At 36.6% G+C, this 19860-nt stretch overlaps 1 protein-coding gene across 1 annotated transcript in view; it reads left to right on the forward strand.

Moving 5' to 3' along the window:
- The window catches only part of MAGT1 (magnesium transporter 1), a 48431-nt gene extending 30537 nt beyond the window's left edge, over positions 1 to 17894 (forward strand). Inside the window, exons 5-10 of the mRNA XM_068963025.1 lie at positions 481 to 621; positions 1122 to 1211; positions 1865 to 1928; positions 9487 to 9561; positions 14538 to 14628; positions 15891 to 17894. Of these exons, the coding sequence (XP_068819126.1) occupies positions 481 to 621; positions 1122 to 1211; positions 1865 to 1928; positions 9487 to 9561; positions 14538 to 14628; positions 15891 to 15906 (477 nt within the window). The 3' untranslated portion in view covers positions 15907 to 17894. The remainder of the gene's footprint in view (positions 1 to 480; positions 622 to 1121; positions 1212 to 1864; positions 1929 to 9486; positions 9562 to 14537; positions 14629 to 15890) is intronic.
- Positions 17895 to 19860: the final 1966 nt, after the last annotated feature.

Genomic DNA, 19860 nt, shown 5'->3' on the forward strand with positions numbered 1-19860 from the left:
TTAGTAAATACTTAGTAATACTTCTTAATCTAAAAGATGTATATGTGTGCTCAGTCACTTCAGTCATGTCCAACTCTGCAACACCATGGACTGTAGCCCACCAGGCTCCCCTGCCCATGGGATTCTCCAGGCAGGAATACTGGAGTGGGTTGCCGTTTCCTCCTCCAGGGGATCTTTACAACCCAGGGATCAAACAAACCTTTGTCTCCTGCATCTCCTGCCTTGGCAGGTGGATTCTTTACCGCTAGCGCCACCTGGGAATTCCCTAAAAGTTGTTATGTTGTGGTTACAAAGAATGTTGCATCCATACCGTTTTAGGATACATTGTAGGCTATTTTAATTAGGATGAAAAGAAAAAGTGTAATTTTTTCATGAAAGTAACCACACTAATTTTGATTGTTTTCATTTCAAATTATTTTGATCTATATACTTAATGAATAAATTTCATACTTTAAAATGTTTTTCTCTCCTTTTTATTAGATTAGAGTAATTAGACCCCCAAATTATGCTGGTCCCCTTATGTTGGGATTGCTTTTGGCTGTTATTGGTGGACTTGTGTATCTTCGAAGGAGCAATATGGAATTTCTCTTTAATAAAACTGGATGGGCTTTTGCTGCTTTGGTGAGTGAAAGTTGGAAGAAAAATTGTTTAGATAACTCCTAATATTACATTGTTAGGTGGCATTTTGTTTCTTTCTTATCTGTGGGAAAAGATTTTATATATTGATATTTTTATTTTTTACCTTAAAATCAGTTTGTTTCCTCCATTATCTCATTAGTATGGCAAGAGCTTGAAGGAACTCCTTGTACCTAGTTTTTATTCAACCTGAAAGACTGTCACCCCTATGAAAACCTCCATTCTTTAAATTCTTCTAAAAGGCTTTTCAGTATTCAATTTTAAACTTGTATCAGTTTATTTGTAGTTTTAAAACAGTGCTTTCCTTTCAAAGTAAATATTGATTCTTGTGATCCTTATGATGAAATATAAGCTTTTTTGTCATTTATGGAAAATTTTTTTTCATGTATTACTTGAGAGGTATACTTTTCATATACCTGTTAATTTAATTAAAGTGGAACCATACCATATTATATGAGTATTTCATTTTTTTTTTTGTTTCCTAGTGTTTTGTGCTTGCTATGACATCTGGTCAAATGTGGAACCATATAAGAGGACCACCGTATGCTCATAAGAATCCCCACACAGGACATGTGGTAAGGGAAGTCCAGAATTTCTTTACATTATATACCAAAGTTAACCTTAATGATTAATATCCTGTTAGATCAGTGCTAGTATATGAAAGAACTCGATTTAGTTTTGACTTTTGGATCGCTCTGTATTAATGAACTTCGATTGCTAAAAAGACTATGCCATACTCTTAAAAGGGGGAAGTTTTTTTTTAATCTTTTTTGATAAGTTCTTTTGAGTAAGCTGGCTAAGAATGAAAGTGTCTTCAACTAAATAGAATAATTGATCAAGTACTTGACCATTTACTGTTTCTAAGCAATGTACTAGGTATTATTAGATAGAGTGATACAAAAAATGTAGTCCCTGTTTTCATGGAGTTTATATTATTTTACCTCATGGTCTTGTACACTAAAATACTAGTTTTCTCATTTGTTGAAAACATAGTATAAGTATAATGAATAAGTACAAATAAATATAAGTATGAATAAATAATAAATAACACAGAGATAGCTTTTATTTTAGTCAAACTTTTTACAGGTGAATTCTACAGATCCAGTGTTTATATACATCAGATGAATTAATAATTTCATAGTATTTAAAAAAAGCCAATTTTAGGATTACATTACCAAATTTTAATATTTATTTAAAGATTAAATTTTGTCTTTTTTTTTTTCCCCAGAATTATATCCATGGAAGCAGCCAAGCTCAATTTGTAGCTGAAACACACATTGTTCTTCTGTTCAGTATCCTCTTTATAATAAGTTCATGGTGCCACATTTTAATTTGTCTATTTTCTCACATTCCAGTATTTTCTCTGTAGCGTTTGGTTGAGGTTGCTGTCTTATTAATGCAAGTCATAATATCTTTGGAATTATATTACTGTATCACTTGCCCTAGCCTGATCAACTGAAGACCTCTAGGGACAAACCTGCAGTCTGATAAAGCCAAGTTTATTGGATCATTGCTACAAGGGAGACTAAATCAGAGGAACCATGGGATTTCTTATCTAAGGAAAGATAGAGCTGTTATAGGACTTAAGGAAAGATAGTGCTTAGATGAAATGTAAATGAAGCAATGTTTTGATGAACTCAAAGCAAAGCCAGGCTAAGTGCAAAGAGGTCAGTGTCAAGTCTGGACTGAAGTGGATCCAGAATTTTGTTTCCAGGAAACTACAAAGTTCAGATAAATGTACAGTTTGTTTTCAGAAACTCCTTTTTTGAAGCTCTGTCACTTTGGTTCTGAATTGAGGCTACTTAGAAATTGTACTTATAGATCGAGTGACTTAAATCCTCCAGGTAAGAATGGAATATTTCCTTCTTACTTATGTAGTTTGAATCAGTTTATTTTAGATTACAGTGTTCCTCATTGAGTAGGAAAGCAGTAGTTACTCAAAGATGGAGTTTGTTTTGACATTTACAGCTGCAGCATGTCCTAGGGAGAAATATTATTTCCTGTGAACTATGCAGCTACTTTATATGTGTGTTTTCCTGTTCTCTGTCCCATAGCACAGATTTTTACTTTCTCACATCTGAAAATAGATGTCTCTGTAAGCTGCAAGGGTAGATAACAGTGATATCAGATAGGTAAGAGTATACATTTCTTAGTATTACTGAGTATAGTTTACCTACCTGAATGCATAAGCAGTGACTCTGTGAAACAAATCAACAAGGTGAACAGATGTAATGTTCTTTTAGGTTGTGCTTCTCAGGCAAGGAGTCCTGATATTGACATATTGAAATCAGTTGTAGCCCAGACGGTTAGAGAATCTGCTCAGTGGCTTGATGGTAATGTCATTTGCCCTCCTTTGTGTCATCTGGATGATTTAGAGGAATTCCATATTTTGTATTTATACACATACTTTTCATACAGTTTAGTTTTTTAATGTATTATAAGCATTTACTAAATTGTGTATGGCCTTCGTAGTTATGAAATGCATGATAATTACAGAAAAATAAGAAAATATAAGCAAGGAAAAGGAAAACAGTCACCATTAGCAAATGTCCTCCAGGGGATCTTCCCAACCCAGGAATCAAACCCAGGTCTCTCACATTATGGGTAGATTCTTTACTATCTGAGCCACCAGGGAAGTCCATAATAGATATGTCATAATTCAGTTATTCTCTATTGGTGAATATTGCAAAAAATATTTTCTTGCACATAAAAATAATTGATGGACTTCCCTGGCAGTTCAGTGGTTAAGACTCTATGCTTCCATTGCAGGGGGCACAGGCTCCATCCCTGACCAGGAAACTAAGATCCCACATGCCTCACAGCACAGCCACCCCCCAATAGAGGGTAGGAAAATACATATGTGCCAGAAATACATATGTACTCTGCTACCCCTGGCAAATCCTAATTATTGTTATGTATTATTTTTTAAAACTGCTCTTTCAGTAGAAAAAGAAATTGTTTAAATGTAGTTTGGGCAATAATAATCAAAGTAACTTAAACATTTCTTTAGAATTCTGTAATTATGCTTCATTTTATACAAATATCTTTGTCTTTATCATCTATGATACACTTTATTTTACTGGCTCTTTTATTTTTATTTTTTATTGAGGTATCATTGATTTACAATATTGTGTTGGTTTCAGGTATACAGGTAGTGATTCAGGTTTTTTTAGGTTATATTCCATTATAGGTTATTACAGGATATTGAATATAATAAATCCTTGTTGTTTATCTATTTTATAGATAGTAGTTTGTATTTGTTAATCCTGTACCCCTAATTTGTCCTTCCCTCCCTCTCCCCTTTCATAATGAAGTTTGTTTTCTATGCCTATGAGCCTGTTTCTGTTTCATACATGGATTTATATATATATTATGTACCATGCTCATGCTTAGTTGCTCAGTTGTTTGTGACTCTTTTTGCGACCCCACAGACTGTAGCCCACCAGGATCCTCTGTCCATGGGATTCTCCAGGCAGGAATACTGGATTGGGTAGCCATTCCCTTCTCCAGAAGATCTTCTTGATCCAGAGATTGAACCTGGATCTCCTGCATTGCAGGCAGATTCTTTACTATCTGAGTCACCAGGGAAGCCCTTTTTATGTGTGTCTATATATATATATATATATATGTATTCATATATGTGCATATACTCCCCTCCCCCACATTTTGTGATTTTGATGTCCTGTTTTACATCTTCATGCTTATCCTTTTACTGTTTATTTTAGTTATAATCACTTTTACAATTTTTAAATTGTTTTTTAAATCTATTTACTGGTTTATTTAAGTGACCTTAAATCCTATATATTTGCCTTTCTTAATGTGACTCTTGCCCTTTCCCATATATACTTGCTTCTTTTCTATTTAGAGAAGACATGTCAATATTTCTTTTAGGGTAGGTTTAGTATTGCTGAATTCTTTTACCTTTCACTTGTCTGAGAAGTTGTTTCTTTCTCCTTCTATTCTAAATGATAATCTTGCTGAGTATTGTACCCTAGGTTTCAGGTTTTTCCCTCACAGTACTTTGAATATATCATCCCACTCCCTTCTAGCAGTGTTTCTACAAAGAAATCAGCTGATAGCCTTATTGGCATTCTCTTGTAACTGACCCTCTTTTTCCCTCTTGCTGCCTTTAGAATCTTCTCTTTATCTAGTTCCCTGTTATAATGATCTGCATTTCTATCCATCATCTTTCTTAAATCAGTTCTTTTTATTACCACCTTTTTGAACTCGGGGTCTAGTAGACTGGTGAGCTCTATTTCATTATTTTTTCTTTCAGGGGATTTCTGCTGTTCTTTAATTGGAAGTAGTTCCTCTGCCTTGGGTTTTGTGTGTGTGTGTGTGTTTTGTTTGTTTGTTTTTTTTTTTTTTTTTTGGCCGCACTTGCTGCATGCAGGATCTTAGTTCCCTGGCTAGGGATCAAACCTGTGCCCCCTGAAGTAGAAATTTGAAGTCTTAACCATTGGAATTTGCCTTTTCATTTTACTTATCTTTCTCTGTCTCTGTGACTTTAGGAGAAAAAATTATCTACTGTGACGTTAAAGGGATATTTTTAAGTGGGAGCATCCCTGTATAGACTGAGTATGTTCACTGTTTCTGCTGCAAGGTAGTTTTGGTATGGACGCCAGCCACGTCTTCCCTCAGGGTGTGCTGGCCATTGTCCCCTTGATAGGGGATGTGATTGGTGTTGGAGTATCTGGAGCCTGTGCTAGACTGAGGTGGAGCTTCCTCCCTGCTGTCTGTGTAAGTGTCTATGGTTCCACTCAAAAGCAGCAAAAGATTGTGTCCCTTGGTTGTGTTTGTCCCAGATCTAGTGCAAGGCTGTGGTGAGGAATAGGCTGGGGACTGGGGCATTGTGGCTGCAGGAATTGAGATGGCTGCACTGCCACAAGAGATCTGGGCTACCTCTGTGGCAGTCTTCTCCCAGGACCTGTCTGTCTCAGATCAAGAGCTAAGCTGGGGTGTGGAGTGGGTAGAGGCTGAGCGCAGCTGGGATAGAACCACTGTGTACACCCAGACCACACCCCAGGCCCTCCAGTCTGTCCTACATGAGTCCTGTCCCTGAGTCTCTCTGCTTGGTATTTCAGCACTTAGCTGCTGCCTGTTCTTGTAGTACCACCCCAGGCAACGTGACATGTCTCTGTATAGTTAGACCGAGTCTTTGCCCAGGTCTCATGCCAGGCTGTGGTGTGGAGTGAGCACAGCCAGGGTCTTCTCCGCCCCTTCAGTTTGGAGTTGTGGTTAGGTGACAGCCAGCAGTGCAAGGCTCTGTCCGCTCTGCCATCATGTGTGTGCTCCTTGCAAGTAGAGTCTAGGCTCCTCTTGCCCTTTTGTCTGTCCCAGTGGATTTCTCAGAAGGCAAGGACTGGGTTACTCAGATTGTGGCTCCACGTGATCACCCCTCCCCCCCCCACCACCCCGAGTGAAGATCTGCCTGTGTGGACCTTCTCTTCCTTACAGATCCCTCTGAGGTGGGTAGGTCCTAAGCTGACACTGCTGGTTACATAGAGATCTTTCTTGCAGTTTTGGTTGTATAGGATTTCTTCTACCAGTATCCAGTTAGTTTTCCATGAGAATTATTCCAGTATAGATGTATTTTTGGCATGTGTGTTGCGGAGAGGTGAGCTTTACATTCTCCTTCCTACTCTGCCACCTTGAACCACAAATCTACTAGCTTGTTTAATAGCCTAGTTCCTGTTCGTTATGTAATAACACCTCCTCTATTTTCTATTCAGTTCTCTCAGGGTAAGATGATTATGTAATTATTTACTATTTGTTGTTTGTATCCCCTACTAGAGTGTAAACTTGTTCAAGGAATGGTCTATATTTCCTCTAACTTTGTAACTCCAACTAATAGTGCCTGCCTATAATAGACAGTAAAAGTTTAAAGAGTCTATAAATGAAATAAAGCAATACATACGGAAGTGCATCATAGCTCTTCATAGCTAAGAACAACAGCACACAAAAACCTTGATGGTATAGTGTAAGATGGAAAGCTCTAGACCATGATACAGAAGCAAACTAGTCCAAAAACAAGTCTCGACCGTTAATCAGAGTGTCTATGGCCAGAGCCTTTAGAAATGATCAATCTCCATGCATGTGCGTGTATTAGTAGCTCAGTTGTGTCCAACTCTTTGCGATGCCCACCAGGCTCCTCTGTCCATGGGGATTATCCAGGCAAGAATACTGGAGTGGGTTGTCATGCCCTCCTCCAGGGGATCTTCCCAACCCAGGGGTCGAACCCAGGTCTCCCACATTGCAGGCAAATTCTTTACCAGCTGAGCCACCAGGGAAGCCCAAGAATACCACAGTGGGTAGCCTACCCCTTCTCCAGGCCATCTTCCCAACCCAGGAATCGACCTGGGGTCTCCTTCATTGTAGGCAGATTCTTAACCAGCTGAGCTACCAGGGAAGTCCATCTTAATGCATACCTGCATACAGGTATGCATCAGTTCAGTTCAGTTCAATTCATTTGCTCAGTCGTGTCCACCTCTTTGCGACCCCATGAATTGCAGCATGCCAGGCCTCCCTGTCCATCACCAACTCCTGGAGTTTACCCAAACTCATGTCCATCGAGTCGGTGATACCATCCAGCCATCTCATCCTCTGTCGTCCCCTTCTCCTCCTGCCCCCAATCCCTCCCAGCATCAGGGTCTTTTCCAGTGAGTCAACTCTTCGCATGAGGTGGCCAAAGTTTTGGAGTTTCAGCTTCAGCATCAGTCCTTCCAATGAACACCCAGGACTGATCTCCTTTAGGATGGACTGGTTGGATCTCCTTGCAGTCCAGGGGACTCTCAAGAGTCTTCTCCAACACCACAGTTCAAAAGCATCAATTCTTCAGCACTCAGCTTTCTTTATAGTCCAACTCTCACATCCATACATGACCACTGGAAAAACCATAGCCTTGGCTAGACGGACCTTTTTTGGCAAAGTAATGTCTGCTTTTTAACATGCTCTCTAGGTTAGTCATCGGAGAAGGCAATGGCACCCCACTCCAGTACTCTTGCCTGCAAAATCCCATGGACGGAGGAGCCTGGAAGGCTGCAGTCCATGGGGTCACGAAGAGTCGGACACGACTGAGCGACTTCACTTTCACTTTTCACTTTCATACATTGGAGAAGGAAATGGCAACCCACTCCAGTGTTCTTGCCTGGAGAATCCCAGGCGCGGAGCCTGGTAGGCTGCTGTCTATGGGGTCGCAGAGTCGGACACGACTGAAGCGACTTAGCAGCAGCAGCAGCAGCAGCTAGGTTAGTCATAGCTTTCCTTCCAAGGAGTAAGCGTCTGTTAATTGCATGGCTGCAATCACCATCTGCAGTGATTTTGGAGCCCAAAATAATAAAGTCATCACTGTATGCATAGGTGTATAATATACAGAATACTAGTAAGGTGTATAATAAAGAATCCTAGTAAGGAAAAAAGATAACTGAAAAACACAAATTAGCTAAGCAACAAAACCATGAATGAGTATCATCCCTAAAAAGAGACTATTAAGAAGAGTGTGTAAAATGGAAATGAAAGGATGAACAGACAAATTTAGAACCAATTATAAATTCAGGCCTTATCTGAATACCTATTTTCCCCTTTCTGCTTATTTTTACCTACATGAGATAGCATACAATGTGCATGTGTATATGAATAATTAATGAGCATTTTAAATTAATCTTTGTATTCACCAAACTGCAGGGTAAATCTCTCTTTTCTACTTGAACACATTCTATTTTGTTTCAGAATTTGATTTTTCTTATTTTACTGTTCAACCAAGCCATGTACTATCTATTTGCAAGAGTACATCTATTTTGTATTTATGTAGCTTCTATATTAAGGTGAATTAAAAGTGAAGTCATGGCTCATAGGATTTTCTTTTTTTATTAAAATAGGACAATTTAAGTAGTTTAGTAGTAATTTGTGCTTTGAGGTTAATTGTTGAAATTCTAAAAAATATTTGTTAAGTTATTTTTCAAATAAAAGTTAGTTGATGTTCTCTCTAAATCATGTACATTTCAAATGTGTTCTTTTTTGGCAAGTAGTTGAAATATTCAAAATGGTTACTTAATTTATTTTAATGTATACAAAATTGACTCAATAATTGGAAGAATGTTTCAGAAGTTTATTTCAAAGTACAATTTTAGAGGAAAATTCATGTTTTATCTATAAGTTATATTGGGACATTTGTTTAAAATATCAGTTTTTATTGGTACAAATGAAGTAATTTTCTAACCTTAATTTTTTATTATATTTTCATAGTAAATAATTGTCATACTATATAGGCACATGATTACTTGGTTATGGGGAGGATAAATTGGAAGATTGAGATTGACATATACACACTACTATATATAAAATAGATAATAGGGGCCTACTGTATAGCACTGTATGGGCTTTCCTGGTGGCTCAGCTGGTAAATAATCTGCCTGCAATAAAAGGAGACCTGGGTTTGATCTCTGGGTTGGGAAGATCGCCTGGAGAAGGGAAAGGCTACCCACTCCAATATTCTGGCCTGGAGAATTCCATGGACTATACAGTCCATGGGGTCACAAAGAAGCAGATGTGACTGAGGGACTTTCACTTTCACTGTATAGCACAAAGAGCTCTACTCAATGCCCTGTAGTGGCCTATATGTGAGAAAAGAATCTGAAAAAGAGTGGATATATATATAACAGATTCACTTTGCTGCATACCTGAAACTACCACAACATTGTAAATCAGTTCTACCCGAATACAATTTTTTTAATTACTTAGTTATAATTTTTATAGTTGAAGGTTTATATATTTATTCATTCTATATTATTCTAGGAATATTAAAGTTTGTGTTATTTCTCTCTGAATTTTTCCTTAAATGATTTTTCTAAGATGGTGGGGTTACCTTAGGGATGGTGCTTTTATGTGAAGCTGCTACATCTGACATGGATATTGGAAAGCGAAAGAGTAAGTCATATGCCAAGATGTAGCAGTTCTGCCTTTATACAGAAAAAAGCAATGTCCTCTTAATCACTTCTCCTCTTAGTTATATTATTTTACTTCACTATTATAAAAGTAATATGTGCTCATTGTAGAAAGTGTTGGAGGAAATAAGAGAATGAAACATTTGGAGGTAGAGTTACCCATTATTCCACCATTAAAAAGCTAATAATTTTAGCATTGTAATATAAGTTTCTTCCATTTCTAAAAACATCTTTTCAACTGTATGTATAATATTTTGAATCTTATACCCCCTCTTTTATTGGAGTTAAAATATTTCACTAATATTTTCCCATACATAATTTTTAATTTATTGTTTATGCTATTTATTTAACCATTCTGGTTTTATTAAACATTTAGTTTTTTCCTTTCATTATAATGAATAGTTATTTAGTGACTATTATGGTATATATTAAACTTTATCCTCTTTTCATATTAATTCCTTAAAGTAGTATGACTGTGTGGTCCCGTGTATGAGTATTTTCAGTTATCTTGATGTTTTAAGCTGATGATGCCAAATTCTTTACCCAAATGTTTAATAGTTTAGATTCCTACCAGTGACATTTCAGAATGCTTGTTTTCACTGTAACTTTTTATCAACATTAGAGAACTTTATTTAAAATATGTATGTAAGTGTGTATTTGCTTATCAGATAAAGGGGAGATGTTATATTATTTTGTACTTCTTTGTTTATTACTGTAGTTGAATATTTTCTTAGATGTTTATTAGCTGTTTTGTTTTCCTTTGTCTAAAATACCTTTCTGTCTTTTGCCATTTATGTATTAGAATGTTACTCCTTTTCCTATTGGTTTGCATGGACTTTTTATATATTAGAATTTTCGTATGCTAATATTTGTTTCAAAAAATGCTAACAATGTACTTTACTTAACATGAAATCAGTTTGAGTTCTTATTTTATGGTTAAAGAGTTAAATGTCATCAAAATTAACCTAGGTTAATAAATCTATCTACTTTTTCCTTCTAGGAAAAAAGATGATATTGGATTTTAAATTTGGAAGATAATTTTTCTGTTGCATTGAAATGAAGTTTTACATATTAGAAAAATAGAGCTAATGTAGCAATTTTTTATCCACTCAATATATATCTTTTAATTCATGACTTTTGAAAAAATGCCTATTTCAGTATTCATTTTTGGAGAAAGGCCATCTGGGTACTACTGCAATGCTGGGATGAATTTAAGTTGTAAAACATTTTGGTGACATATATTAAGTTAGTCACAATTTGATCTATTTATAAGATTCTAATCTAATGAGATGATCACAAATATTACTAATAAATATTTCTTTAGCACTTATTATGTATCAAGAACTTTCCTAAGTACTTTTAGATATGTGAAAAAATTAGAATACAAATATATATTCTGGGTGAAGCTATATATATATGTATATGTGCATTTGATTAGGAAGAAAAAAAGACTTCTACAAAGAGCATGTGTTAATACTCATTAAAAAATTGTTTAAGATTTAAATATTTGGCCCCTAATCATATTGTGTGAGAATTGTAAAGGGAAAATGGATTATTCTCTAAGTATAACAAAACTAAAAATTGTCTTTAGTATTGTCCAATAAATATGTTTCCCTGAAGCTTCCATGCTTTTCCACACCTACCTCTCTGCTTCTTAGCCAGTCTTAGTCCAGGGATTTAAAAATCCTCATGTTATGGGAATCATACTTGAGCATTGTAGGGTCATCGTCTAGGGCTAAGGTTGGTAACTGCTATGCTGAACCAGAGCATGTGGGATTAATGGAGAGAGCTATGAATTTAGGGCTAGGAGTCAGGGGTTTTGTCCCCTCATAATTCAAATAAGGAATCTGTGTTGAAGGATTTCCTCATACAAGCAGTGTTGATGAATAAAGTACTTTCAACTAAGGCTGTCAGAATGATATTACCAGATGTCTTTAAGTCAATATTTATCAATAATACAATAAGGCCATACATAATAAGGACTTAAAAGAAGTTTAAAAAGTGAGTTATATTAAAGCAATTATCCTTTGATTAAAAAACAAATTATTTTAAAAGAGTGAGTTATTTTCTTATTAGTTGTAAAACTGTTTCTAACACTAAATTCTGTGGTGATGTTTAATGGAATTCATTATTTCACACAATTAAATTACACAAGTATGTAAATATTATAGTGTTCAGTTCAGTACAGTTGCTCAGTCATGTCCGACCCTCTGCTACTCCATGGACTGCAGCACACCAGCCTTCCCTGTCCATCACCATCTCCCAGAACTTGCTCAAATTCATGTCCATTGAGTCTGTGATGCCATCCAGCCATCTCATCTTCTGTCATCCCCTTCTCCTCCTGCCATCAATCTTTCCCAGCATCAGGGTCTTTTCCAGTGAGTCAGTTCTTCACATCACGTGGGCAAAGTATTGGAGCTTCCACCTCAGTCCTTCCAATAAATATTCATGACTGATTTCCTTTAGGATTGACTGGTTGGATCTTGCATTCCAAGGGACTCTCAAGAGTCCTCCAACACTACAGTTCAGAAGCATCAATTCTTTGGCCCTCAGCTTTCTTTATAGTCCAACTCTCACATCCATACATGACTAGTGGGAAAATCATACCTTTGACTAGATGGACCTTTGTCGGCAAAGTAATGTCTGTGTTTTAATGTGCTGTCTAGGTTGGTCATAGCTTTTCTTCAAGGAGCAAGTGTCTTTTAATTTCATGGCTGCAGTCACAATCTGCAGTGATTCTAGAGCCCAAGAAAATAAAGGCCTGTCACTATTTCCATTGTTTCCCCATCTGTTTGCCATGAAGTGATGGAACTGGATGTTCTTCTGTGTATTCTTGCCACCTCTTATTATCTTCTGCTTCTGTTAGGTCCATAAGGTTTCTGTCCATTATTGTGCCCATCTTTACATGAAATGTTCCCTTGGCAGCTCTAATTTTCTTGAAGAGATCTCTAGTCTTTCCCATTCTGTTTCCTCTATTTCTTTGCATTGATTGCTGAGGAAGGCTTTCTTAATCTCTCTTTGCTATTTGGAACTCTGCATTCAGATGGGTATATCTTTCCTTTTCTCCTTTTCCTTTAGCTTCTCTTCTTTTCTCAGCTATTTGTAAGGGCCTCCTCAGACAACCATTTTGCCTTTTTACATTTGTTTTTCTTGGGGATGGTCTTGATCACTGCCTCCTGTACAATGTCACGAACCTCTATCCATAGTTCTTCAGGCACTCTGTCTATCAGATCTTATCCCTTGAATCTATTTCTTACTCCCACTGTATAAGTTGTAAGGGATTTGACTTACATCATACCTGGATGGTCTAGTGGTTTTCCCTACTTTCTTCAGTTTAAGTCTGAATTTGGCAATAAGGAGTTCATGCTCTGAGCCACAGTCCGCCCCCAGTCTTCTTTTTGCTGACTTTATAGAGCTTCTCCATCTTTGGCTGCAAAGAATATAGTCAATCTGATTTTGTTATTGACCATCTGGTGATGTCCATGTGTAGAGTTTTCTGTTGTTGGAAGAGGGTGTTTGCTGTGACCAGTGCGTTCCCTTGGCAGAACTCTTTTAGCCTTTGCCTTGCTTCATTTTGTACTCCAAGGCCAAACTTGCCTGTTACACCAGGTGTTTCTTGACTTCCTACGTTTGCATTCCAGTCCCCTATGATGAAAAGGGCATCTTTTTTGGTATTAGTTCTAGAAGGTCTTGTAGATCCTCATAGAACTGTTCAACTTCAGCTTCTTCAGCACTAGTGGTTGGGGCATAGACTTGGATTACTATGATACTGAATGGTTTGCCTTGGAAATGAACAGAGATCATTCTTTCATTTTTGAGATTGCACACAAGTACTGCATTTCAGACTTTTTTGTTGACTATGAGAGCTACTCCATTTCTTATAAGGGATTCTTGCACCCACAGTAGTAGATATAATGGTCATCTGAATTAAATTTGCCCTTTCCAGTCCATTTTAGTTCATTTATTCCTAAAATGTCGCTGTTCACTCTTGGTATCTCCTGTTGGAAGTGGCATCATCCACTTCCAATTTGCCTTGATTCATGGACCTAACATTCCAGGTTTCTATGCAATATTGTTCTTTACAGCATTGGACTTTACTTCCATCACCAGTCACATCCACAACTGGAGTTGTGTTTGCTTTATCTCTTCATTGTTTCTGGCGTTATTCTTCCACTCTTCTCCAGTAGCATTTTGGGCACCTACCAACCTGGGGAGTTCATCTTTCAGTGTCATAATCTTTTTGTCTTTTCATACTGTCTATGGGGTTCTCAAGGCAAGAATACTGAAGTGGTTTGTCATTTCCTTCTCCAGTGGACCACATTTTGTCAGAACTCTCCACCATGACCTGTCCATCTTGGTTGGCCCTACTCAGCATGGCTAATAGTTTCATTGAGTTAGACAAGGCTGTGGTTCATGTGATCAGTTTGGTTAGTTTTCTGGATTGTGGTTTTCATTCTGTCTGTCCTCCGATGAATAAGGATAAGAGGCTTCCCGAAGCTCCCTGATGGGAGAGACTGACTGTGGGGGAAACTGGGTCTTCTTCTGATGGATGGGGCCAGTAAATCTTTAATCAAGTTTTCTGTTGATGGGTGGGGCTGTGTTTCCTTACTGTTGTTTGAGGCCAAACTGTCAACTGTGCCGCCACTGGAGACTCCTGGACACTCACAGGCAAGTCTGATTCAGTCTCTTATGGTCTCACTGCTTTCTCCTGGCTCCTGGTGTACACAAGGTTTTGTTTGTGCCCTCCAAGAGTCTGCTCCATTATAGTGTAATAGAGCAAATTAAAGGTGAAGGCAGACTCCTGAAGATATAAAAATGGGAATGAAATTTGTTGTAGTTTAGATTTACCAGTAGATATAGCCGTTGCATTTTACTCTTAGTAGTGTAGCCTAAAATTTATGTTCTTACTCTTTACTATGTTTAACATGCTCATTTTACTCTCCTTTTATTTTTCTGCAGTAATGTGTGTGGCTGGTATTGGACTTGTTGTATTATTCTTCAGTTGGATGCTCTCTATTTTCAGATCTAAGTATCACGGATATCCATATAGGTATTATTTTTCATTTGTATAGTGATTACCTATGCTTTCAATGATTAGAGTTGATGTGCTTTATAATTTTTTTTTACTTTACCTCCAGATTACTCTAGCTTCTGACATAGAGATAGGCTTTAATTGAGTTATGTTGCATATAGAAATTATAATTATGATATAGTGAATAAAACTATGTGATTTCTCAGGAAAATCATTCAGGACTATTCTGACATCACTTAATTTAACCTAGAAATCTATCAAACACATAATGATTAGAACATTTTATACCCTCGCACAGTTCCGTATTTGCATACTTTACATCTTTTTGAGGACAAATTATTTTTTTAATGTTTTTTCCAAAACTTTTCACTCTACTTTTCAGGCTGTTTAGGTAGAATAAACAGAACATTTGAATTGAATCCAATTTGTAGACTGTAGAATAAGAGTGTTTAAGAAGGTCTAATTGACTTGAAATATTCTTAGTGATCTCTAAAGCTCAGAGAAGAAATTATTCTCCTAGTTATAACTTCTTGATTTTATTCTGTTAATAGCCAAAAGAAATGTACCTGTACACCACAGGCAATATCATGAGTTAGTTTTATAATCTGAGTGCCATTTACTACAATTCTTGTTTTAATACAACTTTGCCCTGTTTTATAAAGGACCATGAACACTAACGTAAAGTATATTAAGTGATATTTTTGAGACACAAATTCATTTTTCGTATTTTCAACAGAAGTTTTTAGTAGATAATTTTGATTAACTCCCTGGCCAGTTCATTATATTGTAACATTTCTAAATGTAGTTTAATCACTGAACAACTTAAATTAATCTCCTTTTGCATTTCTTGCAAACTTGTTTAATTCTGAAGATTTAAACCTATTAGAACTTTGATCCTTGACTAATAATACTCCAGCTCTATACTTTTATTCTTCTGTCTGTATGTATTTTAAAATAATTTATCCCCTATAGAATACTAACTGGGATGCAAGGGTAGTCTTTCTGGTACTTCTATTACTTATTTGATCTCTGTGGTTGATTCAGTTATTAATTGGTATCTCTTCAGGAGATATTTTAATTTGAGTTTATTTCTACTTCCTTTTCTCCTAAGACTACCTCAGCATCTCAGTGTCTCTTACTTTTTGTTATTGGTACTCAAAGTTTATTATACATGTACCCAGATGTTCTTTGATCTGATATGATAAAATCAAGATATTTATTAGAGGTAAAGACTGTTTTTCTTTCAGGTATTAATAGACTGGTATATATTTTTGTTTCAGCTTTCTGATGAGTTAAAAAGGATTCCGGAAATATGTAGACACTGGAGTAATGGAAATTGAAAAATGAAAAATATGTGTGTGAAAAGAAGAATGCAATTTATGTATTTTGGATTACCTCTTTTTTTTCCATGTGATTAAAATAGTTGATCATTTAACCAAAGAAGATGTATAGTGCCTTAACAAGCAATTTTCATGAAGTATTTGGATACAATTCTTCTCTTAACCTTCCCTTCCCAGTAAACTCTCTGGAACATTTAATTTAGTGGAATTTTATAAAAAATTTAAAACTACTACATTTTAATTAGAACAAGGTTCAAAACTGTGTTGCTTAACTTTTGGCCATGTGGTTTTTTAATCTTATCCAAAGGTAGTTGGGACTGGTGACCAGGTGTTCTTGCATATGCCTGTTACTGATAACAGCGTCAGGAATCCATTCTTAGCTTTTCCATTGTTGCATGGATGTGTATACTTCACACACCTTTCCTTTTGAGCAGAGAAATCATATATGCTATGTGTCTTCTGAAAATGGAACACCATTCTTCCGAGTACACATCTAGACTTTAGAAAAAGATCACTAGCCAGTCCTCCATCTTCCCTCCTGAAATTCTGTGCAGACTATGTTTCTTGGTAGCTGTAGACATTAAGAAGTATTCCTAAATACGAGATTATGATTTCTTCATGAGTGTGGTGTTAGCTGCCTGTATTTGGAATGATTTCAGGCTCATTCTGTTTCCCTAATTTATTTAAGATGGGCCACTCTCTAATAAAAATGTAGCTTAGTATTAAAATCAGTGTAAATTTAGAATGGACCAAAATGTTTCTGCAACTCAGAGATGATCACTTATTTCATTTGTACCTAAGAGAAAAAAATGGATTTATCTGGTTAAATCAATTTCTGTATTACAGTGACAACATATTTTATTAACCCTTGTATTTAGGAAAAGGACTCCCTTAGACTGGGAAAATAAAATGATGAAACATTAAGTTGTTTCTTATGAATAGAAAGTAAATTTTTCTTGTAAACTGTTCTGTTTTGTTGCTATTATTTCAACCTTTGTCTTCTCACTTTATGTAGAGAAACAAAGTAATAATTTGAAGAAGTTCTATTTGAATTTGATCTTTTCTCTGTCAGTGAAAATAAGCATATGTACTAACCAAATTTCTGTGAAGAATAAAAGTTGATGGTTATCAGTAGATATAGCTATAATCTCCTCCATGGCTGTAAAGAGTATCTGGAAATGCCACTATTATAGAAATATACAAATTCCAATTGTGAAAAATTTTTAAGAAATCTTAGAAGTATTACATTAAGATAATATTGTGACTGCCTGCTACTATTTACCATCTAATAACTTTCCCTCATGGTCTAGAAATCTTACATAATAGATGTTTGAAGAAGAGATGAATATAGTTGCCTAAGAAGAAATGTTCTATGTGGGGCTTTTTTTTTTTTTTAAGTAGATTTGGTGGGTGAGGTGATATTTACTCTCTACTGGAGCCCATTTTTGTTACTCCACTGTAACTTGCTTGATTCTAGATTCCTTATCTGCTGTTTTTGTACTTGTCTCAGGCCAAATAAATTTACGCTGTGATTCTTATGAGACTTGTATGAATATGCCCTGATTTGTACAGACTAACCAGGGGAATATTACTGCCATGTAACCTATAGCTCCAGATAATTTGCAATGAGCATTGAAGAATGACAGTTCTTTGTATTTTTTGTGTCTCTCTTAAGAGCACATTCTTCTTCCTTAAGGAGAGAATTTGTGTTCTGGCTAAACTCTGTAGAGGGCAGATTTACTATACTTAGAATAGTGTTACTTTTGTGGAAATGTTGAAAGTAGATTTCATCTGAAGTGCCTTAAGTAGATTCTTAAATTTACTTTTCTAGTATTGATTTAAATATTATTTGTTATGCATTTTAAAATACTATTCAAAATTATACATTGTAGTGGCTGAGATAACCAAATGTCTGGCTGTTTGCTTTTTGATCATATCAATAAACTTTTACAATCTAAATTCTGAGTTTTTGGTTAACATCTAAAGAAGGGTGAATTGAAAACACTACACTAGAAGTATAATATTAGGATATTCCATTTTGAAATTATAATTAAATTTACTATTATCCTAATGGCAGTAAATTTGGTAGGCTAATTTACTTAGGCATTTCTCAATTTAAATAAGTTCTTCCAGGATTCTATTCATTATCCTTTATTAATGCTATCACCCTCTAGATTAGTCACAATAATCAAGATATGTAAATGAATAACTGTTTTCAATGGTTTGTTACATTTTGTCCTAGTCAGTAAATATTGTGACTAGATAACAGAATGGAAAAGACTAGAGATCTCTTCAAGAAAATTAGAGATACCAAGGGAACAATTCATGCAAAGATGGGCTCAATAAAAGATAGAAATGGTATGGACCTAACAGAAGCAGAAGATATGAAGAAGAGGTGGCAAGAATACACAGAGGAACTGTATAAAAAAGATCTTCACGACGCAGATAATCATGAAGGTGCGATCACTCACACTCACCTGGAGCCGGACATCCTGGAATGTGAAGTCAGGTGGGCCTTAGCAAGCATCACTACGAACAAAGCTAGTGGAGATGATGGAATTCCAGTTAAGCTATTTCAAAACCTAAAATATGATGCTGTGAAAGTGCTGCACTCAATATGTCAGCAAATTTGGAAAACTCAGCAGTGGCCGCAGGACTGGAAAAGGTCAGTTTTCATTCCAATTCCAAAGAAAGGCAATGCCAAAGAATGCTCAAACTACTGCACAATTGCACTCACCTCACATGCTAGTAAAGTAATGCTCAAAATTCTCCAAGCCAGACTTCAGCAATACGTGAACTGTGAACTTCCAGATGTTCAAGCTGGTTTAGAAAAGTCAGAGGAACCAGAGATCAAATTGCCAACATCTGCTGGGTCATGGAAAAAGCAAGAGAGTTCCAGAAAAAACATCTATTTCTGCTTTATTGACTATGCCAAAGCCTTTGACTGTGTGGATCACAATAAACTGTGGAAAATTCTAAAAGAGATGGGAATACCAGACCACCTGATCTTCCTCTTGAGAAACCTATATGCAGGTCAGGAAGCAACAGTTAGAACTGGACATGGAACAACACACTGGTTCCAAATAGGAAAAGGAGTATGTCAAGGCTGTATATTGTCACCCTGCTTCTTTAACTTATATGCCGAGCACATCATGAGAAATGCTGGGCTGGAGGAAGCACAAGCTGGAATCAGGATTGCAGAGAAAAATATCAATAACCTCAGATATGCAGATGACACCACCCTTATGGCAGAAAGTGAAGAGGAACTAAAAAGCCTCTTGATGAAAGTAAAAGAGGAGAGTGAAAAAGTTGGCTTAAAGCTCAACATTCAGAAAACTAAGATCATGGCATCTGGTCCCATCACTTCATGGCAAATAGATGGGGAAACAGTGGCTGACTTTTTTTTCTGGGCTCCAAAATCACTACAGATGGTGATTGCAGCCATGAAATTAAAACTGCACTGAACTGAATTCCCTTTTGATACTAACTAATTTGAAACAGTTACCCAGAGAGATTCAGTTCAGTTCAGTCAGTCAGTCGTGTCCGACTCCTTGCGACCCCATGAATTGCAGCACACCAGGCCTCCCTGTCCATCACCAACTCCCGGAGTTCACCTAAACTCCTGTCCATCGAGTCAGTGATGCCATCCAGCCATCTCATCCTCTGTCGTCCCCTTCTCTTTCTGCCCCCAATCCCTCCCAGCATCAGAGTCTTTTCCAATGAGTCAACTCTTCGCATGAGGTGGCCAAAGTATTGGAGTTTCAGCTTTAGCATCAGTCCTTCCAAAGAACACCCAAGACTGATTTCCTTTAGAATGAACTGGTTGGATCTCCTTGCAGTCCAAGGGACCCTCAAGAGTCTTCTCCAACACCACAGTTCAAAAGCATCAATTCTTCGGCGCTCAGCCTTC

This window comes from Capricornis sumatraensis, chromosome X (genome assembly GCF_032405125.1).
Source record: "Capricornis sumatraensis isolate serow.1 chromosome X, serow.2, whole genome shotgun sequence".
NCBI lineage: Eukaryota > Metazoa > Chordata > Mammalia > Artiodactyla > Bovidae > Capricornis > Capricornis sumatraensis.